At 37.4% G+C, this 23,819-nt stretch overlaps 1 protein-coding gene across 1 annotated transcript in view; it reads right to left on the bottom strand.

Moving 5' to 3' along the window:
- Positions 1 to 1,783: 1,783 nt before the first annotated feature.
- TRPA1 (transient receptor potential cation channel, subfamily A, member 1) overlaps positions 1,784 to 23,819 on the bottom strand; it is a 64,166-nt gene continuing 42,130 nt past the window's right edge. Inside the window, exons 18-27 of the mRNA XM_008566474.1 lie at positions 18,219 to 18,289; positions 17,486 to 17,648; positions 16,555 to 16,644; positions 14,853 to 15,022; positions 13,121 to 13,250; positions 11,883 to 12,065; positions 8,428 to 8,496; positions 4,803 to 4,916; positions 3,110 to 3,207; positions 1,784 to 2,407 (exon numbers count right to left, since the gene is read on the bottom strand). Of these exons, the coding sequence (XP_008564696.1) occupies positions 2,203 to 2,407; positions 3,110 to 3,207; positions 4,803 to 4,916; positions 8,428 to 8,496; positions 11,883 to 12,065; positions 13,121 to 13,250; positions 14,853 to 15,022; positions 16,555 to 16,644; positions 17,486 to 17,648; positions 18,219 to 18,289 (1,293 nt within the window). The 3' untranslated portion in view covers positions 1,784 to 2,202. The remainder of the gene's footprint in view (positions 2,408 to 3,109; positions 3,208 to 4,802; positions 4,917 to 8,427; positions 8,497 to 11,882; positions 12,066 to 13,120; positions 13,251 to 14,852; positions 15,023 to 16,554; positions 16,645 to 17,485; positions 17,649 to 18,218; positions 18,290 to 23,819) is intronic.

Below are 23,819 nucleotides of genomic sequence, written 5' to 3'. Positions count from 1 at the left end.
ATTATATCAATTTGTCAGCTACATACATAAGTGAAGTTATGATGATGGTGAGATCGTAAAGAGGTTGTGTGAGGGAAGAGGGTCAAGTTTAGACCTTGGGGACAAAAACATCAAGCTAACTGGCAGAAAAGAGAAGTCAGCCAGAGAAGAGAGAAGGAATAGTCAGAAAAATAGTGACAAAGCAGAAGAATGCAGTGTTTGGGAGTAAAAGTAGGAGAGAACTTCCCAAAGTAAATGATGGCATATTAAGTTGAAAGCTTCTTGAGAGCTTACAGGTTGTTTATTTCAATGTCCCCCACCACAGGTGTGCTACGGCGCTTCACACAGTCTTGGTGCTCAGTAAGTGTTGACTGAAGATCTGTATTGTGTAATGCTACAGAAATTTCAGAAGTGTGAAGGCAAAGAAGACCATTTGCTTTTATCATCAGGAGGTCCTTGATTATTGCTCCTGTATTGTGAATTTCCAGCCTTTCTGTTTTAAGGAAAATGAAGAACTAAGATCTTCATATAGAAGATTAAGGCATGTACAACATTGCCTCTAGGCCACATGATCTGCTGGACCACAAATGTAAAAATGCCTGGCTTTGGAATATCACATATTGTCACTCAACACTCTGCTGTTTTGTACGACTGAATGTTTGAGAATGTGCATGATAGCAGGAAGGTGAGGACCACCAAGATGTCCATCTCTAGAATAGATAAGTCAAATGTAGTGGGCACAACATGAAATAGTAAGCAGCTGCGAGAGGCCTTGTACTAAATGGTCATGTGGTATCATTGTTTTATCCTATAAACATAATATCCAGTAGAAAGAAGTAAAAAACAGAATAAGAGCATAATGACATCTATGTAAATAAAAACACACTCAAAACAACACTGTTCAACACACACAATGATAAACACGTAGCCAGACATATTCGTTAGAGGGGGTGTCTCCTGGGAGTAGTGAGGGAATAAATGTGACAGTCATGATGAAAGGGAAAATAAAATAAAACAAGAGAAGGATCCTGAAAAGATCAGTGAGGAGGCGTGTGAGTAGTTCACACTTTGCACTAGACATCAAAAGATAAAAGGGCATATGTGATGGAAGTGTTTTTGCAAATCTCAAAAAAACTAAATGCAATAAAAGGCTCACACAATCACTGAGGAATTATTATAGGTTTTACATTTATTACAATTATTGCCAAATAAAAAATACAGAAATAATATAGATCATCTACAGTAAAATTCATGCATATTGTAAGGTCTATTCATTTGTATTTCAATTGTATGGTTTAAAGTGACAGAGGTGTATTGGGAGCAGCAAGAAGGGTGGGCCACTTAATCCTAGTAGGAACAGTACAGAGTGCCACCCACAGGTTCTTCCAGCACAAAACTTTCCAAATGGTAGAACTCAATCTAAAACTTGAGACTGTTATCTAAGGCATTGCTAATACTTGAGACTATTACCTAAGGCATCTGTTTTAGTCGGTTTTCTGTCACTTAGAACACGTGAAACTGGGTAATTTGTGAAGAAATGAAATATATTTCTTATATTTTCTTAAGGGGCCACATGTCGTGAGAGCCTTCTTCCTGGTGGGGACTCTACAGAGTCCCGAGGTGGCACAGGGTATCACATGGTGAGGGGGCCAAGAGCATGTGTTAACATGTTCACTTGCTCTTCTTATAAAGCCACCAATGCCACTCCTGTGGTAACCCATTAATCCATTAATGGATTAATCCATTCATCAGGGCAGAGCCCTCACGATCCAATCACCTTCCAAAGTCCCCACCTCTCAATACTTCCACATTGGGGATTAAGTTTCAATATGAGTTTTGGGGGACATTCAAACTATAGCAGCATCATATATTATATAACTATCAAGCAGAAACTCAGTATTGCTGCATTCTAGCTTACTAGTTACATTTACCACTCCTTATCATTAAAAATGTGTGTCCTAGAAAATTAGTTTTTTACCCATCTGAACAACGAGATTAAAGTCCAACTTGAACATAGCAGCAAGGAGAGTCCCAATACAAGTGACTGGCAGAACAGAGAGAAAAAGATAGTTTGCTTTTAAATAGAATGCAGGCACCACACTTTCATGTAGTGAAATCAATTGGATTTCTGCTTTTCTTCACTCTTTCCAAATTGGGAATTAGACCCAGTAAGTCATTCATACCCCCTATAGGAAACCCTGCTGAAAATCTGGGTAACTAATGCTAAGGGAAGTGTGTTTTTGCTTTTACTGCTTTCAACACAGAATTCCATTTGCTATTCCTTTGTTCCAACTGCTCTTTTTTAAACCTGTCTTGGAAAGAACAATGGTTATCTTCATCCTCTGTCTCAGAGATGATCTCCATCTTCTGAATGATGAGTTTAATGAGCTCATGCTGCTTTTCCAGGAGAGAAGTGAGATCCTTCAGCCTAAAAGAACATACACATTTCAGGAATTTATTTTCATTTCCTCTTTTAGCCCTTCTGAGCATAGGAAAGTATAGGGACTGGAAAACTGTTCTATATCAGATTAGTTTGCTGAGATTGTAGCCTCATGGTAGCTGTAATCCTTCCAAGGAATACATATTTTTGAAGTTTAAATGATTTTCCCAAAGTTACACTGTTATTTAATGGCAGTTTATTTTTGTTCCCAGTTTAAAGACGAGAAACTATTGCACAGAAAGCTTAAGGAGCTTGCCCAGGGTCACAGAGTAAGTAGCCAAATAGGGCTTTAAACTTAGGTAAACTAACCCTAAAACCGTCATGCCTGACCAATGTCCACCACACAACTACTATGGGGATCTTCAAAAGCTTTCAGGGCTTTGCTGTATGAATTCAGATGGCTCAGAAAGAATGCAGGTTATGATACTACCCCAATAGTAAGAACATCAGCATTTTAATTTTCATTCACTTATCCCTTGGAAGGCAAACAGGTGAACAGCAGTAAATAAGTTGCTGGGTATTAAAAATGTCTCATGATTCTCAGTATACTAGCTATATTATATACTAGTCGATAAGGCATGAGTAATACATGAAATAAATAAACATCCATATACAATATAACCTCATACCATGCATTATTATTTAAGGGTTTTAAATTTCTCAAGTAGAGATAGAAGGAAAAATAGATACCGGTATTTCTGCTTCAATATTTCCATTTCTAAAGATGTATCAGCATTTGGTATTTCTTGTCTTGTTTCTTGGTTGCCAAAAAAATCATAAAATATACTCTGTGGAATAAAACATAATAGTTACTCAAGCTGAATTCAATTGGGAAACTATTTCTCAAACATGTGCCAAAATTGAGCCACTGATCCAGGCTTGCAGGCACAGATATTCATAAGCCACAAATGTGGTCTCCAAGGAGCTCACAGTTTGTTATGGGAAACAGGCATGTGGAGAGCTATAAATGATACACACATTATAAGAGAAAAGTGAAAAATGTACAGACAAAGTAGAAGTAAAATGGGGCAGGGGATTGCTTAGGAAAGGGCTTAACTGAATCATTTTATAAATTCCTATGAAAATGCCCATCGTGGGAGGGGGTGTTCCATACAAGATTAGTTGTTAATTCTCTATAACCACCCTGCACCATTTTCTAACACAACTGAACATACCTACAAAATTTCATTTGCAGAAATTTCGGAAATGTTATTTTAATACATTTTGTTTTAACTTAGAATCTTTTAAACCATGGGTGGACTGGGGCGGGTCAAGGGGAGATGTGAAATGGCCAGGCAGGGAAGATGGTGACTCGCACAGGCTGCCTGGGAAGTCAGATGGACCACACATGGGAACCGGCTGGACTTGCAGGGAGAGCATGGTGCCAAGCAGGACTCTGGGTAGCTGGCCTGCAGAAGTCCTCAATTATACTGAGGAACTTTAGAGAAGGACTGGGACTTTTCCAGTCTTTTCCTGTAGGAGATGTGAGGAGGGGCTGAAATGTGGAAGGAGTGAAGTTTGGTTTTGAACATGCTGAATTTGAGGTACCTTTGAGACATACAAGCGGATATGACAAACACATAGCTGGATATAGCCTGGAAATGAAAGGAGAGCTCTAGACTAGAGAAACCAATTGCTAACGTTCTGTGTGTAGGTAGTAATTGTGACCACGGATACAAGTGAAATCATGATAGGGAGACTGCATGGAGTTAGAATAAAGCCTAGACTGATACTTAGACTGACTTTATTATTTTATGACTACACAAGGGAAAATTGGCCTGCAGAGACCTCAGGAAGAACAGCCATAGAGATGGAGGGAGTCCAGGCATGGCTAGGATTAGCATCCAGTACTTCTGACTCTTAGCATGGCCCCTTCTCCATTATAATCCAATAGCCTTGCTTAGTCTTTGATCACTTTATATATTTTCTACAGTGGGCACTCCCCATGTGTGTGTGTTGTGTGTATGTTTATGTGTATTCCTTATTGTGTATTCTACATATACACATATATATGTTTTACACATAAATGTAAGTGACATGTGACTAGAGAAAAAAAAGTGTACTTCCACTGAAATAAAGACACTGAAAGGGTCTGGCTGGTCCCCCCACCAGATACCTGCTCTCACAGGCACGTGGCCTGTATTTAACACAGATGCTATGGATAAGCCACCCGGAAGAGGACAGCAAATGTCTCCCTCCCACGGCCTGTGATTTCACATCATGGGCTAATCATGTACTCTTTTTTTTTTTTTTAAAGCACAACTATTTCTTTCCCACAGCCAGAGCAGGCTCAAAGTCAATAAAAGGGCACCCTTAGGGATAACACAATGAATGAATGTCAAGCAGCATCACATTACTGATGTTATTTATTAAGTGTACTTACTAATAACTTCCCATGATATCTGGGTTTGTTGGGATACACGACGACAGATTTTTGATCCACTTTGCGTAGGAACCAGAGTGGCAGCTTCTTCTCTAAGCTCGTATGGAGTTCCACCTAAAGTGCATTTTGGATTTGATAGGATGACTAATCAGTATCTGGAATTTTTAGACTGCACAGATGCAATCATTAGTACAGCAAAATGAAAACTGACTCGTATGTGCTGATTACGCACAACAGCTGGCTGGCCAGGTTTCCTTACTGCTGGCTCACAGTCACCTGCCCCTGCCTCTCACCTCGTCCACAAGACAAAGGCAGTGATCTGCAGTCAAGGGCAAGTTGTTTAAAGAAGAGATGCAATTTAAGCTAACAGGCGTTTATTGGTAAGGGACTGTCATTGACACTTGAGATATAAAGAAGAAAAAAAGAGTCCGTACTCATGGGATATTATGACATGTCCTACGACATGTGCACAAGTGGCAAATGGGAATGGTATGGGCATATACCTAGGGCAGGAGAGCAGAAGGGCTGCTTAACCAGGAGAACAGAAAGGTAAGCAATAAATGAATTAGAACTAGCATGTTTAAGAGCATTTTATAAATTTTTCATGCTGTGCTATCAGGTGCAAAATGGTTTACTCATGACCTATGCTAGGTGTAATTTCTATTTTCAGGGATGCAATATTTTAGCTCATTTAATGTTTTTACCTTGAGTTTACATTTAGTTTAATTCTCATATGTTCAACCTTTTTTTGTTTGCATTTGCCAAATTTATCTTTAATTTTTTATAGGCCTTTGTGTCTGTTATTTAAATATGTTTATTGTAATTGTCATATAGTGAATCTGCTTTGTAAATCTAAGATTATACACTTTCCAGTATATGGTTATATAAGCAATCTATAGTCATAAATGGTGAGATGGTAAGCCCCCAGTGTCCCCCATGTGGCACACTGTCTATCTGGCTTCCCTGCAAAGCATTTACCCCCACTTAACACAATATTTCCCATCTCAAGAAAAGCTATGTTTTCTTGTATTTTATTTGAAATACCAGTTAGACCTTTTCTATAATAATTTTCAGGGGTCCATTTTTCCTCGGGTCTTTAGGGTAACATTCCTTTCCCCTTGCCATATATACTTTTCAGAGGCCACATGTTATTATTCACTTACTCAAACTTGATTGAAAAAGATTTATTCAAGCCCAGTGTTTGTCAATAGGTAAGGTACACAGTAGTCTTCACCCTGTTCTTTGTCTGCATGGGACCTGCCAGTTGCCTCTCTCAAACATGTCCTGGGGTACATTGGCGAACAAAGCCCGAAGTCTGGTGTGGGTCTGAGGGGACCCACTGAGCATGGCTCCCCTGGGCTAAGGTGGCATCTTCACCTCCTGTAACCGGTAGGGTTTCCATGTTGAGGGTAAGGTGCACTCTGCGGATTTCCTTTCCTATTTTGTGGTGAGGATATAAATGTTTATGTACTGTCTAAGTTGCCAGCACTGTGCTGGAAAGTGGGGATACCAATGTTAGAAAACAACCAAACACCTTCAAGCCCTCCAAACACTCACAGCTCCTGTCCCTGAGGAACCGACAGCTCCCATAATGATCATGTCTCCCTGCACGTGCTGTCCCCACTGTGTGTGAGATGATTCTGTGACAGGACTAAATGGCTCCGCATGGAATGCACGGCTGCCTGTCCCCTTCTGCTCCCAGTTGTGTTGTGAGCTCAGACTTAGATTTCTGAATGCGTGTAGAGAGTTGCTTGAAAAACAGCTCAAGCAAATGGGAAAATAGCTTCCTCATTTTCTAGTCAATGCTGTTCTTAATCCAAAATGGGGAACTGACAAATGAGGGTACTAGGCTCCGTGCTGTTTGGTTTCAGGGAGCAGAGTAAACATCATGCAGGATCATGCTTTTCAACTCAACCCCACTGATCTGGAGTTTAGCGGGCTTCCCCAGAACATTTTATCTGGAGCTGTTGCTTATATTATTCTTCTTATTTATTTTCCCTGGTATCTTAAAGAGTTATTAGGACAGTTATGAGATACTGCTGACATGCCTGCCAAGAGTATATATATCTCCTCTCCTCATCCACCCACCTGGAGTCCTAAACTCCATCTTCGTTATAGTAATCACCCGTCAGTTCTTCCTCCAAGCTTTCACCACTTAACCAAGAAAAAATAGCAGATCATCTTTTTTTCCCCCAGATCCTCTCAAATACCATTTTCACTGTGTCCCCATGCCTTAGAAGGGCTGAAAATAACTCTCCACTCACTAACAAAATTACCTGAGCATATCATTTGCTGCCATTTCTTTCAAAGCTAAGGTCTTTCCTTAAAGTTTTTGAATAAAGCCCTCCATCATCTGGAGCAACATGAGCCATCCTTTCAGGAAAGGGGCCTGTGATGGCACCTTAGGCGCTTCCCCTCCTTCCGTGTTGGCCCTTCACTCCTGCCGGGCCCCTTCTTTCAAGAACAGTCTCGATGCCCTTTTAAATACCACCACCTTTCAACACTGACTCATCCCACTTCCTCCACAAAGCATTCTCTTAATTATCTTTGCATCTATTTGTCTGTACTGGATAATCACTTAATTCATATGTCCTTGTTCTCTAAATGTTCCAAGGTCTCTGCATAATACACAGCTAAGTCACAGAGCATAGAGTTTAAGAATGGTTCTAAGTTGATTTTTGACACTTCATTCTCTGAATGTTTAGTTGGTGTGGTAAATAGACATATTTTACTTAATGAACTCAGAGATCACATCCCTTTCTTTCCCCTGAGTTCTCCCTAAATTGTATTGCACTTTGCACATACCATGTGCTACAATATTTTTTTAAAATAAATAAGCACTAATGTATAGCTGAATGAATATCAGAGAACAAAGAATTGTGACAAAGAAAAGCAAAGAGAAGGCAAGAGTGAATCGAAAGCTATATGTTAGCATGGATTTTTCTTTCCCTTCAACTGACCTAAGTTTCTAAATGTATATATGTAACTGGTCACCAGATAGTCTTGAAGCAACAAATATTCCCATTTGAATTTGAAATTCAAAGACAATGCAATTAGGAGCATAGGAATAACTTTGTGTTGTAATGACAGGACAATACCTCACAAGATTCAATAGACAAGAACCTGTCCAGAAGCCTTTGATGCTAGCAAATTTTACATCAAATTTTCTAGGAAAACAGAGGGATATCACAAGAGAACACGAGCTTATGGACACAGTTAAAACTTTAATATAAAACATGCTGTAGGTACTATGTAATTCTATGCCCAAAATATCAGGAACTCCTTCGAACAGCAGGGCTGTGATAATATAGACTACCTCAAGCCAGTGATGTTCTTGGTCCAGCAGTTAGCTACCCAGTTGGCCACATGTTGACGTAAAAAAGAGGCCCAGGCAATTTCTTAATTTCTCTGCTGAGATCACTTTGGGACATTTTAAAAATAATTTCTGACACTTTTATTATTGCAGGTATACCACAGAACAGCAAATGGACACAGGATGTTACTCCTGAGTATTGAGGAAATATCCATGTTAAATAACTACGTTCTCAGAAAATCAGCTATTCTTATACACAAACAGTGACAACGGTGTTAATTTCAATAAGTTTTAAATAAATGTAACACTCACCTGCATAGCAATCCTCTTCAATGATGCATGTTTCTGGACCTCAGCAATGTCACCAACTGCCAAACCAATCTGAAGTACAACACAGAATTTAATCATGACAGTTTAATGACCCATCTAAAAATGCACTTCAGGTCTGTCTTAGTCCATTCAGGCTGCTATCACAAAATACCTTAGACTAGGTTATTTATAAACAGCATAAATTTATTGTTCCCAGTTCTAGAGGCTGGGAAGTCTGAAATCAAGGTGCCAGCAGATTCAACGTCTGCTGAAGGCCATTCCTCAAAGATGGTACCTTTTATATGTTCTCACATGTCCGAAGGGCAAAAAAGGGGCTAACAAGCTCCCTCATACCTGTTTTATAAGGTCAGCCCTTTCATTAGGGTTCTGCTCTCATGGCCTAATCACCTCTCAAAGGCCCCACCTTCTAATACCATCACCTTGGTGACTAGGTTTCAATGTAAATTTTGAGGGACACAAACATTCAAACAGTAGCAAGTTCTCTCTGGCTAAAGTAGTGGCGGAGTGGGCATGCGATCTATTAGTGGCGGCTGCATAGTGCTTTGCTAACACATCTTACAGAAAACTGCAAAGCCTATACACCTTTGCAACATCAGCCACATTGGTGGGTCCAGTAATCTTAACTGTTATGAAAACTTAAGACACATAAATTAATCTGAAATTTATTTTAACTTAAGATAAAAACATGTTCTTTTTGGAGAGGACGGGGTGATGTCATATAAAATGCAATTGGGTGTAGCCATGCAACATGGTTGGAAACTCCAGGAGTTTAGCAACTAAGGTAGACAAGAGTGATTGACAACATGAAAAAGTTAAAACATTAAACCGAGGAATGAAAGAATTTATATCTCACATATACTCATCAGGAAAACGTATGCTTGAGGGCTTGGTGAAGCTCTGGTGAGAATCCCCTCTAGAAATCCATGGCCAGACAGAATCAGGTAAGGAGAAGCTGTTAGATCATTCTACTCTCCTAATTAAACCAGCTCATTTCAATCATTCTTTCATTGACTTTTAGGCACTTAGTCCCTGCCTATGCCAAGCCAGCATCTTGCACATTGCACAAGAGAGGAAAAGCCAGAGCCTGCTCTCAAGGAGCTCAAAGTCAAGGAACTCCACAAGAGAAAGGCTCTGTCTGTCAAGGTCACCACAGTATGCCCAGTCCTTACAACAGAGCAGAACACACGGTAGGGAAACAAAATATTCACTGAATAAAGGAACAGTAGGATAGTAATTTCTAGTGCTTTTAGACTAGCTCTGAGACCCATATATAGTAAGTAAGTAGGTTTTATTTGGCAAGATAAGGTTTTTTGATTTTTAATTTGCAGCCTTTAAATGGGCATTCTCTCTCATTTACAACAGCTCCCATTAAAACTAACTGTCTTGGGGCTGGCCCGGTGGCGCACTCGGTAGAGTGTGGTGCTTGGGAGTGCGGCGGTGCTCCCGCCGAGGGTTCGGATCCCATACAGAGACTGGTCCGCTCACTGGTTGAGTGCGGTGCGGGCGTGACACCGAGGGTTGCGATCCCATTGCCAGTCACGGTGCGGGCGCGACACCGAGGGTTGCGATCCCGTTACCGGTCACGAAAAAAAAAAGACAAAAAGGAAAAAAAAAAAAAAAACTGTCTCATACCAGCTGCTTCACACATTTAAGATGCTTGCCTGGGCTCTAAAGACATCTGAGCTTGTGGATAGATCAATAGAATAGATCAATATTAAATGTTTCACATATGCCAAGCACTGTTTTTAGTTCATTTAATCTTCACAATAACCTAGTAGGTAGATTTTATTATTATTATCTTCTTCTGATTTATGTCTTCAAAACTATGCTAACGCAAGGAAGGGACACCCAATTGGAGTAAGGTAATGGGGGGTAGGGCTTTGGTCAAGGAAGTCTGCCCATGAGAGATAAGTGTGAGCTGAGTTTTGAAAGCCTAGAAACAGTTAACCCACAGTGAGAGGTTGTTTCAGGCAAGAGGAACAGAGTCCAGAAGGCATGAAGGAAAGCATGGCACCCTCACGGACCTGCATGTCTGGGTAAATCCTGGGAACATAGGGAGTTGGGTAAGATCAGAGTAAGATCTGGATCACAGGGACCCTTGTGTACCATGCTGATGAGTTTAAACTGGATTGAAGCTTTTGAAGAGTCATAGAAAAAAAATTTTTAAAGCCATTAATGGGCCCAACTTTTCATGATCAGAACATCACTGTGGTGACAATTTGTAGGACAGATTAGACAGAAGGAGACTAGTTAGACACACCCTTCAGGCCACTGCAGCGATTTAGATGCGGAACCATGAGGGTGCAAGTCAACTGGAAGTAGATGTCAGAGGCAAACAGTTATTGAAAGAATTAAGGAGAGGGGGGAGGGTGGCCTGGAGAATATCTTCCAAAAATCTGAGTAAGATGACTAGCAGATGCTACTGAGAGGCAGTAGCAGATTACAAAGGAAAGATAACATCAGTCTTGGCTCTGTTGGGTTTGATTTTCTTCCAGGACATGCCAACCTGTATACCTGTTAAGCCAGATTCTCTTCTGGATGATTATCTCCCAAAAGCAATTATAAGAGAAGAATGTCATTCTCTATCATTCCTAGTGTCTTCCTTTATTTTTCTAGGTCACCAAAATAAAACTCTAGTGTTGTATCAAATAAGTGGATCAAAACACTAAGGAGTCTGTATTCTTTTTTTCTTTCCAGAAACAATGACTAGTGCAGTCTCTGGTACATAATCAGACTCAGAAAAAGTGGGTTGAATGTGTGCATGCATGCATAGATGGATTGGCCAAGATGCTTATGGTTCTAGCAGGTTCTCTGGAGAATCCTATGTGGACGGGCACTCTCCTGTCTGCTGAGTGTGCCTAGTCTTTGACTGGGTTAAAGGAGGCACCTGAATGCCACAGACACCTTTTGCATGAGACACTCTTCCCTGCTTGAATCTTTGGTCAGTTAAAAATTTGAGGGTAGAGACAATACCCTCCATAAAGGTCTCTGCCTAACTTCTGACCCCCTTCCTAACCCCGAAGCAGTACACACCTTCATCTTACCGCCTTACTCTGTCTGCTTCCTAGTCCTTCACAGAATTTATCACCCCCATGACATTATGAGACATATTTATTTGTTTATTACCTAACTTCCTGACTAGTTTGTAATCATGTAAAGATTGGGTATTGGTCTGTTTTGTTCACCACTGTTTTCCAGAACCTGCGACAGCACATGGTATGCTTGGTAAGTATTTGCCAAGTGAATGTACGTTGGCATCCTCTGAGCCTCTTGTGCCTGGTACACCCAGGTACTAAATGAATGTCGCATGAATGCATTTTGTAGTAGCCCCTTTCCCAACACCCCCAATGGAGAAAGATGAAGGAAGCTAAGAATAACTATCATTATTAAGTGTCCCAATGATCAATAAACAGAAAATACAAGGATAAGTTACTTACAAGTAAATTCATGAGAACAATTGGGATAAATATTATGAAGGAAATAAGTTGTGCAAAGGACAGAAATGGATATGTCAATTCATTTCTCAGGTATGGCTCCAGGAAGGTATCTCGGTAACTGACATCCCCTAGCATCATGGTGAAGGTCTGGAGTATAGAAAGCTGTGGAGATCTGAATGCATCCTAGGAAAAGATGGGAAGGTAAAAATGAAATGCAAAATGTATGTAACGAAAAAAGGTTTCCTGGAGAGTACAGTGATAAAAATTATATTAAGAATACTTGTAGAAAGCCAGGGCCGGCCCGGTGGCACACTGGATAGTGCGCCGCTTGGGAAGCGCGGTGGCGCTCCCACCCGAGGGTTCGGATCCCACATACGGACCGGTTCCCGCTCACTGGCTGAGCGAGGCGCGGGAGCAACACCGAGGTTTGCGATCCCGTTGCCGGTCCCTGGTCCGATACGGGGGCAACACTGAGGGTTGCAATCCGTTGCCGGACACGGAAAAAAGACAAAAGACAAAAAAAAAAAAAAAAAAAAAAAAGCCATAGGCATAATGCTACTGAAATGCAGTGATAAGAAATATCAATAAACATAGTGCGCCGCTTGGGAAGCGCGGTGGCGCTCCCACCCGAGGGTTCGGATCCCACATACGGACCGGTTCCCGCTCACTGGCTGAGCGAGGCGCGGGAGCAACACCGAGGTTTGCGATCCCGTTGCCGGTCCCTGGTCCGATACGGGGGCAACACTGAGGGTTGCAATCCGTTGCCGGACACGGAAAAAAGACAAAAGAAAAAAAAAAAAAAAAAAAAAGAAAGCCATAGGCATAATGCTACTGAAATGCAGTGATAAGAAATATCAATAAACTGTGGTAAAGTCATAAAAAAAGATCTTTCCCGCATATACAACAAATCCTTGTGCATTACACATAAACTTTTGACAATGGAAAAAGTCATTTAGTAAGACTGTATTGTTTTCTGCAATAAAAATAATTTTATCACATAAAAAACTAAAATATTCAAATACTGTTATGTTATTGTCAATCTTCTAGGTCATTGAGATTCAAGCATAAATACATTGTGCTTACAAATATATATGTGAAAAATATATGTATTTGTATAAAAATATAAATAAAAATATAAAAATAAAAAATATATATTAATAAATAAATATATAAATAAAAAATATGTATATTTCCAATATTCATAGCAACAAAATCAACTACTGATGCAACTGCCTCACCTGTAAATTCAGGAGGACATAAAAGCTGAGTCCAAAACCCAAAAAAAGGAAGATAGATACGACTGTTGACCTCAACAAAGTTTTCAAAATCACCTCCAACATAACAATGAAAATACCACAATTTTCAAATCTAGAAAAACAAACAAAATATTAAAATATTTACTCACTTTTGTAGACAAAGTGTGTTTCATTCAGTAACAATATTTACCATGCAATAAATCACAGATGAGATAATCGAGGCCAGTTATTTTGAAAAAAACATGGGAATACATGAATAACCAAGTCTTATTTTCAATCTGTTCATCAAATTGCTTTTCCCCCCCTTCTTTTTAATGTTTATCTTTTACCATTTGACCCCAGATATTACTTCAACCAAAGGAGGAAAGAAAAATCATAGCTTCCCAATATCAAAGAAAATGCTACCAAATGCTTAATAAAGGAGTTAGAAGAATTGCATGGTACATCAAGTAGAGATTGATTAGATGAGCTCATGTACCCAAAGACACCCACTGCAGGGTGCACAACACACGATATACATTCACCCATCCTCACGACCATCTTAGATTTCCTTTTTGCTCCCAAGCATTCTGAATTGTGAAATGTTTGGATAGATAGTGGGTGTGTCATCTGGCTAAAAACTTGTATTTTTGCTTTGGCTAAAGAAACTTGTTAAATGAGGGCATCACAAAATTTTAAAGCTGAAAAGCACGTCAGCTATGTTCACAAAGATGTCCAGTAACTCGCCAAGATCACTGAAAATGACAGAAGCAAGGCAATGACAGTGCCTGAACCCGTTTTGCATCCTCTTGACTTCTGGGTCACCGCTCTTCCCACCATACCATATCCTCTCCAAGGGCCAGGCTCGATTCTACATCACTGTGCTCACGACACAGAATGGAGAGGATACAGTGGAAGAAGCATGATCCCTGAGGTCAGAAAGGCTTAGGTTAAATATCTATGTCCTGATTTACTAGCTGAGAGCTCGGGCAAGTTACTTGACTCAGTGCATCGGTTTCTTCTTTTATACAATGTAAGTAATAATATTTCTTATTATTATTGTAAAGATTATGTGAAACAACATTTAACGCCAACATTAGCAATTGTGAGAGGTAGGGGAACTCAGCTTTTTTTCCCTCTGTAGAATTAGGTTCTTTGGGCTTATTTTTTCTCTTATAGCACCTTTTATTCCCCATACTACCTATTACTTCATTTTGAGTGTTTCAATCCCAAGTAAATTCTTACCAAATAATACCAGATAAAACAAGAAAAGCCGACACTTTCATTCCCATTTAGTTCCCACATTTAATCTAGATGTATCTAGACCAGTGGTTCTTGACCTGGGCTGATTTGGCACCCACAGGACATTTGGCAATGTCTGGGTACATTTTTGATGGTTACAACTGGGGTGAAGTGCACGCTACTGCTATCTAGTGGGTAGAAGCCAGGAATCCTGCTAAACATTTTACAATATACAAAACAGCCTCATTTCCCCATAAAAAAGAATTATCCGGCCCCAAATTTCAATCATTTCAATACTGAGAAACCCTGGTCTACATTTTCAATCCCAGAATACCCTCCACCCTTTCCCTAATAGGATGTAAAAAATTATCTTCACATTTTGAAACAGTTTGAAAAGGAATAAGCCAGTTATAAGTTTATGCAATTTATAATAGCTTTTCTTCTGATATTAATTATACTTAAAGAATGTAGTAATCATTCAAGCTGGTTTTACCTTTGCAGATACAATAGGAAGTTCATCCAATAGAAGAATATAGCAATTGCTCCACATTGCCACTGCACATAAGCTGGTATACCAACGAACAGGGGCAGCACAAAAATGATGCTTGCGGTGTAGATAACCCATTCAAGGACATTGTTATGATCCAAAAAGTAATTCCCTTTCTGGGATTGAAAAGAATGAAGAAATATCACATATAGAGACCTGGCATCTTATGGGTCTTATACACATAAACAGTAACACTTTTCTGGTATTACAGCTGGAGAGGTTTAGGACCAAGGAGCCACTTCCCACCATCCTGCTGACTTCAGAGCCCCTGGAGTATGGATCAGTATTGGAGATGACCCAGAGTCATCTGCTGACCTGGTATTACGGGAGTCTGATGCCTGAGAGAATTCCACAAGTTTCTGAATTTTCCCTGTAGAGTTTATTTCATCTTAAGGAAACTTCTGGGGAACTGTAAGTTGGTTTAGTGGTTCCTGGAACCTTTCTGCTTACATAAAGACATGCATGTGGATCTCTCAAGATATGTTTGAACTAAAGCTGCTTCTAAAGAAGTTTGAGACCCATACTGAGACTTAATTAGGAAACAAGAACAAATCATAATGACATTCTTAAAGATTTCATGTTTTGGACATTAAATATCCCATAGAGTAGAATATTTAAATATCAATAAGAAAATGCGGAGATCAAATCTGAGAGAGAATTCACATAACTTTATAGCTCAATTTAAATCATAATCTGCAATTTTTATTTTAGAAAAATGAAAATAATGGCAAGAGAGATTAATTAATACACCCTAAATTATTTAAAGAAAAATGGAACAATAGAGTCTAACTCTCAGAATTATGACAGTTTACTTAAAGTGTATATATGAAAGTACCTGCAATGTATAATATTAAACAAATGCAAAGCAGTGTTATCACCAGCATTCTTTGATGCAAATATCCACGTGCTTACATGATGTACCAAAGAAAATTTTCACAGAAAATGAGATTTTATGTGAGGTATATGACTTATAAAAATAATATTTACAAAAATATACAAAAACATAAATAGTAAAAAGCTTTAAACCTCCACATTGAGAAATAAAGGATCCATGCTATTTATCAACCAAAGCAAAAATCTACAGATAATTTCCATAATTCTTGGGTCTGATCTGAACTTGGTTCACCTGTTTAAAAAATATAGATTATAAAGTAAAAATTATGTTTTAAAAAGTTCCCAAATTTTATTATAAATTGAAATTTTATCCAATAAAGAAAAGCATTCCTGTTAAGAAAGGAATTCAAAGAAAGACCCATTTGAAATGGGGTCTTGGGCCAGATAAATTCTTTCAGAACATTTACACCTAAAATTATCAAATTCAAAATCTAACCATTCTGTTAGCACAATATTAAAAATGACGTAAGAGAAAAACAAAAAAAAGGAATTCATAATGATCATTTGTATCTATGCAGATTCATATGGACAAATAAAAGTGAAATATCTCTTTTTCAGATATATCAAACAGTGACCTTACCTAAAATCATGTGAATTCTACATTTTGAAAAGTTTAGGCTTGGTATTTCTAATCCATACATTAGTCAAGCTATGTGATTTTATTATAGCATAATATTATTTCAAATAATAGTTTTTCAATTAATTTATGTTCCGCATATTCAAATATTTACAATTTTATAGATGCAAAATGTACCTGTTGGAAGATTTGGACCACTTCTTTGCAATATCCAATTATACTTGATAAAAACACTAAAATCATACAAATTTTTATTGGAGTTGAATTCTGAAACAAAAAAATTGTAAGACAAGTAGTTATGAGGGATATAAAATATGACACTAACTTTTTCATAATTTCTGCTTAATAAAAACAAAAATTTTATTTCTGCTGAATAAAAACAAAAATATTTATTTTGTTTTTCTTTTGCTTCATTTTTTGGACTGTACACATTTAAGTTAAACAGAATATTCTTGTGATGCCAATACTCATCTCATTTAGTAGAGATGACACATAATCATTTCATAATGGCCTTATTAAAAGATGTTCAAAAACTGCCCAATGAATTAAAAAGAAAAAAATATGAATCTATAGACCTATTTAAAAATATTTGAAGTTGTGGTAAAATACACACAACAAAATTTGCTATTTTAAAAGTTTTACATTTTACATGTACTTTAAAAATGTGCAATTCAGTGCCATTAAGTACATTCACAGTGATATGCAACAATCACAACTACCTAGTTCCATAACTTTTTCATCATCCTAAATGGAAATCCTATGACCACTATAGTCCTTGGCAACCACAAATCTGCTTTCTTGTAGGCCTATTTTAAACATTACACTTCAGCATTCAAGCTAGCATCTCAAAGATATTAATTCCTTTTAAATTAGTTCACAAACTCATTTATTGACCTGTTTATTTATATTCCTTCTCATTCCACAAAAGATTTTTTTAAAAATTGGTAGAATTTATGAATTCTATAGGCTATAGAATCAATTAAAATCTGTATATATATACATATCGCAAATAATCAGTCCTAATATTTCAGATTTGTTTATTATTTATTCCCAAGAAAAAATATACTTTCATAATCCTTTATTTTAAAATGTTTAAGTTTGAAAATACCGTGGTGTCTAATATTTCTGAGTGATTACTGCTTTCATTGATGATTCCGGTTGAGTTGAAAGCCATTCCTGGCTTTATATTAACAACAAGAAAGGTCATAGGTATGAGGCCAAGACAGTAAGATCCTAGGTTCATCATATGGGCTCTAAATCCATAAGCTAACCTACAAAAAAAGGAAGCAAAGCATGACTGAGTTATTTCAACCAAAAATATTTACTTAAGTTACCTGTGGAAAAAGTGGTTATAATCTCTTTTTCAGAAATTTATTTGGTAAATTCATTTTACTTTAGAACCAAGAAATTTTCCTGATTCACCTTTTTCATTTTCAGAAAACAAATTTCGACGTCTGCGAAAATCATGACTTAAAGTCTCACCAATATATGAAAGAGCAGAGACTTCAATCCATATGTTCTGACTCCAAGTTAAGGGCTCTTCCCTAGAACACACTTCTCACTTCATTGTCCACTAAACTGCAGGGTCCAGGATGCTGCTTCATGTCTTATAAGACAGTTCCCTTCTACCCCTCAAACAGTTCACTTAATATCAAAGATAAATACTACTAGCATTTTTAATACCAAAATTTGCCTTTGGTATTTATTTCTTTGTGATAATGTAAAACATTAAAATAACAAAATTTAAAACATTTAAATATCATTAAAACATAATTGCTTAGAAGATTTTTAATAGACTTAATGGGGACAGCATTAAAAAGCAAATACTACTCAATACCCACCATTTCATAAGTAAGTATTCTTTACACACAGGATGGTTGAGAAGCTCTACACGGTTATGTTGTACCATTGCCTGAGAAATAAGGAAATAGCAATAAAAATATAGTCATACTAACTGTTGAGTATAAAATAAGCTTTTTGTTTTCTGGTTTTATAACTTTATTCTGATATTATAAAAGTAACACCTGTTTATTTTAGAAAAATTGATAAATTAAAAATTATTTCAAGAATTTTTTTTTCCTTTTTGTCTTTTTTCGTGACCGGCAATGAATTGCAACCCTCAGTGTTGCGCCCGTACCGGACCGGGACTGGCAACGGGATCGCAACCCTCGGTGTTGCGCCCGCACCTCACTCAGCCAGTGAGCGGCCGGTATGTATGTGGGATCCGAACCCTCGGCGGGAGCGCCGCCACACTCCCAAGCGGCACACTGTAGCAGTGCGCCACCGGGCCGGCCCAAGAATTTTTTTTTTAAAAAACACAAGCTGGAGAGAACCATTTTATACAGGTGCAATTACTTGCTTCAATCTATCTCTTTTGACCTCTGACTTGTTGGGATAGCTTAAGCTTTTCAATTTACACAGAGTTACAACAGGAAAGAACATTAAAAGATAAATTAGCAAGAATTATAACCTCATTCTGTCCTTGAAGAAATTCAGGCTGGTCTTTCTAGAAGAATTTTAAATAGTATAAAAGTCACATAAATAGTAGTTAAATTAATCTGTAGGTTACAAATTTTCATAAAAGTTATGGGAATTAATAATTTTAATTATTCAAGAAATACATAGAGAGACTAATGTCAGCAAAATGGCAGAATAAGAAGTCCCATATGCTCCTTCCTCCAAAGACGCTGACTTAACAACAACTCACAGATCAATTGCCTTTTGAGAAATCCAGAACCCAGTTAAGAGGTTCCTGCATCACAGGCAAGCATGCAGCCAAGAAGGACCATACCAAAGATGGTAGGAAAATTCATAGTATTTACTCGCCACAGCCCTTCCCTTTGGCACAACACAGTGCCATTGAGAGAAAACTCCCAACTCCAGGCTTCTCCCTGGGGAGAGAAAAAGAAGAGTGGAATATACATCCAATGTTCTGACTTTTTTGAAGTCTGCCCAAGGAAATGATTTCTATCTTGCCTGAATCTAAGCACTCACAGGAAGGGGTGCCAGGAGGGGACCACTCAAAACAAAGTAGATCACCAAGGCTTGGTCTAGCATCAGAAAGACTACAGTATCACAGAAAGATGGTAGGTAGTGATCCAGTATCATGGCTTGCTGTCCCACCAGAGAGGCTGCAGTACTGCAGATATACACCAGGGGGAGGTCCTGAGTAGAAACAGATAACCTCTTCAACTAGGAGATTACATGCACAAGCCCAGAGAAGAAGAATCCTCAGAAAAGATTTAAGATGTCTTCAGAATCTCTAGCCAGGCTGACTGGTGTAGAACCCCCATGTCCAAAGTCAGACTATAAGACTGGGAGATGTAACTGGTTTTTTTTTTCAAATGCCAAGTTTCAACAAAAGATAACAAGGCATACAAATAGAGAAACATGGTCAAATCAAAGTGACAAATTAAAATTCCAAACATCAACCCTAAAGAAACAGAGATATGATCATGCACCTAATAGCAACATTTTAGTCAATGACACACTGCATAACAGTGATGATCCCATAAGATTAAAATGGCTATATGGTATAACCTAGGTGTACAGTAGGCTATACCATCTGTGTGTGTAAGTACATTCTATGATGTTTGCAGAATGACAAAACTGGCTAACGATGCACTTCTTGAAACAGATCTTTGTTGTTAAGCAACACATGACTGTATATGAATTAACAGACAAATAATTCAAGATAACCATCATAAGGATGCTCAATGAACTAAAAGAGAGCAGAGAGACAACTAAATGAAGTCAGGAAAGCTATACATGAAGAAAATGAAAATATCAACAGAGAAACTGTGAAGAAGAACAAAACAGAAATTCTAGAACTGAAGAATACAGTAACTGAGTTGAAAAATTCACTAGAGGAGTTTAACAGCAAACTTGACCAGGCAGAAGAAAGAATAAGTGAACTCAAAGATAGGGCATTTGAAATTACTGTGTCAGAAGAACAAAAAGAAAAAAGAATGAAGAAAAGCAAGGAGAGCCTAAGGGATTTAAGGGACAAATTCAAGCAGAACAACACATACATTAGAGAAGGCTCAGCCAGAGAAGACAAAGAGAAGAAATTAGAGAGCCTATTTGAAAACATAATGGCTAAAAATTTCCAAAATCTGAAAAGATAGATACACAAACTCAAGAAGCTCAAAAACTCTAATTAGCATAAATCCAAAGAGACCTGCCCTAAAACACACTATAATCAAAGTGTCAAAAGTCTCAGACATAGAATCTACAAATCAGTAAGAGAAACATGACTCATCACATACGAGGGAGCTTTAATGAGATTATCAGCAAATTTCTGAGCAGAAACCTTGCAGGCTAGAAGGAAGCAGGATGATATATTCAAAGTGCTGAGAGAAAATAAACTGCCAACAAAGAATACTATAATTGGCAAACTATTTTTCACAAAATAAAGGAGAAATTAAGACTTTTCCAGATAACAAAAGCTGAGTGAGTTCATCACCATTAGACCTGCCCTACAAGAAATGCTGAAGGGAATTCTTCAATTTGAAATGAAAGATGCTAAAATCACACAAAAATATAAAACTCCCTGGTAAAGGTAAATATATAAACAATGATAGAATCCTGTAATATTGTAATGTAGGTCAATCACTTTAAATGTTAATGTATTTAAAAAAAAACAAGAGCATGAAAAGTAATTATAAATTGATGTCAATAAATATGCCTTATAAGAAGAGGTAATTGTATTATCAAGAGCATAAAATGAGTGTGGAGAAAGTGATGTAAAGCAGTAGAATTTTTATTTGCAATTGAAGTTAAGTTGTTATCAGTTTAAACAGATTGTTATAATTTTAAAATATTTTATATATTTGCAATGGTAACTACAAAGAAAATATCTATAGAATAAATGCAAAAGGAAATGAGAAAGGAATCAAAACATATCACTACAAAAAATCAACAAGTCACAAAAGAGGGCAGCAAGAGAAGACAGGAAAGACAAGAAAGCTACAACATATAGAAAACAATTAACAAAATGGCAACAGTATGTCCTTCTCTGTCAGTAATTACTTTAAAGGTAAATTGGTTAAACTCTCCTATTAAAATACAAAGGTTGTCTTAATGGACTAAAAAATGTGATCCAACTACATCCTGTTTCTAAGACTTAATATAAATATAAGAACACATATAGGCTGAAAGTGAAAAGAAAGAAAAAGATATTTCAGGCAAATGATAAAGTGAATAGGAAAAGCCATCTTTTATCAGACAAAACAGACTTTAAGATAAAAACTGTCACAAGAAACAAAGAAGGACATTGTATAATGATAATAAGGTCAATTCACTAGTAAGATATAATTATAAATGAATATGCATCTAATATTAGAGCTCCCCAAATACAGAGCAAACATAGATAGAACTTAAAGGAGAAATAGATAGCAACGCAATATTAGGGACGTCAATACCCCACTGTCAGTTAGGATGGAAAAACAAGACAGAAGATCAATAAGGAAACAGAGGACTTGAGCAAAACTGTAGATCATGTGTACCTAATAGACATATACAGAACACTCCACCCTATAACAGTACAATACACATTCTTCTCAAGCACACTTGGAACATTCTCCACGACAGACCACATATTAGACCACATAACAATCTTAACAAATTTACAACTACTGAAATCATATAAAATACCTCCTTGACCACAGTGAAACAAAATTAGAAATCAATAGCAAAAGGAAAATAGAAAAATCCACACAAAAAAGTAAAACTTAAACAACTCACTCCTAAACAATGTGTCAAAGAAGGAATAAAAAAAGGAATTTAGAAAATATCTGAATAAAATAGAGAGAAAACACAACATACCAAAACTTGTGATGCAGCAAAAGCAGTACTAAGAGGGATGTTTATAACAGTAAATGCTTACATTAAAAAAGAAGAAAACTCACAAATCAACATTCTAACTTTAAAATTCAACAAAGTAGAAAAAAAAGAAAAAACTAAATTTATGGTTAGTAGAATTAAGGAAATAATAAAGATTACAGCAGAGATAAGTGAAATAGAAAATAGAACAATGGGGCCGGCCCGGTGGTGCACTGGATAAGTGCGCCACTTGGGAAGCGCGGCGGCGCTCCCGCCCGAGGGTTCGGATCCCACATACAGACCGGTTCCCGCTCACTGGTTGAGCGAGGCGCGGGAGCAACACCAAGGGTTGCGATCCCGTTGCCGGTTCCCAGTCCGGTACGGGGGCAACACTGAGGGTTGCGATCCGTTGCCGGACACGGAAAAAGACAAAAGACAAAAAAGAACAAAAAAGAAAATAGAACAATGATGGGATAAGTCAATGAAACCAAGAATTCATTTTTGAGATTAACAAAATCTTACTAGACTCATTAAGAAAAAAAGAGAGATGGCTCAAATAAGTATAATCAGAAATGAAAGAGGGAACATTACAACAAGTGCCACAGAAATAAAAAACTTTCACTAATCATCAAAAAAATGCAAATTAAAACCACAGTGATATCGCCTGACACCTATTAGAATGGCAAGTATCAAAATGACAAAAGATAACAAGTGTTTGGGAGAATGTGGAGAAAAGAGAACCCTTGCACACTGTTGATGGGAATGTAAATTAATACAGCCAATATGGAAAACAGTATGGAGCTTCCTCAAAATGTTAAAAATAGGACTGCCATGTGATCAACATTCCCAATATTGGGAATGTACCCAAATGGAATGAAATCAGCATATTGAAGAGATATTTGCACTCCCATGTTCATTACAGCACTATTCACAATAGCTAAGACATGAAATCGATCTAAGTGTCTATCAACTGATGAATGGATGAAGAAAACATGGCATATTAAACAATGGAATACTATTCAGTTTTTTAAAAAGAAGGAAATCTTGCCCTTTGTGACAATATGGATAAACCTGTAGGACAGCATGTTAAGTGAAATAAGACAGGCACAAAAAGATAAATACTGCATTATCTCACATATATTTGGAATCTAAAAAAGTTGAACTCATAAAAGTAGAGAAGAATGATGGTTTCCAGGGGATGGGGGGAGGAGAAGTTGGGGAGATGCTGGTCAAAGGATAGAAAATTTCAGTTAAATAGAAGAAATAAGTTCAAAAGATCTATTGCACAACATAGTGACATTAATAACAATGTATTGTATTCCAGAAAATTGCCAAGAAAGTAGATTTTAAGAGTTCTCGCCACAAAAAATATGCCAAGTATGTGAAGTAATAAGTATGTTAATTATATCAGTTAAGCCATTCCACAATGTTACATATTTCAAAACAACATGTTGTACATGACAAATATATATAATTTTTATTTGTCAATTAAATAAATAAATGTTAAAAAAGGAGAATAATATAAGAGAATAATATAAATAATTACATGCCAACAAATTGGATAACCTAGAAGAAATGGATTAATTCCTTAAAACATATACCTACGAAGACTGAAGCAT

The sequence above is a fragment of the Galeopterus variegatus genome, unplaced genomic scaffold (assembly GCF_000696425.1).
Source record: "Galeopterus variegatus unplaced genomic scaffold, G_variegatus-3.0.2 Scaffold244, whole genome shotgun sequence".
Lineage (NCBI taxonomy): Eukaryota > Metazoa > Chordata > Mammalia > Dermoptera > Cynocephalidae > Galeopterus > Galeopterus variegatus.
Note: the sequence above shows the minus strand (reverse complement) of the source record. Positions and strands in the feature narration are given on the sequence as shown.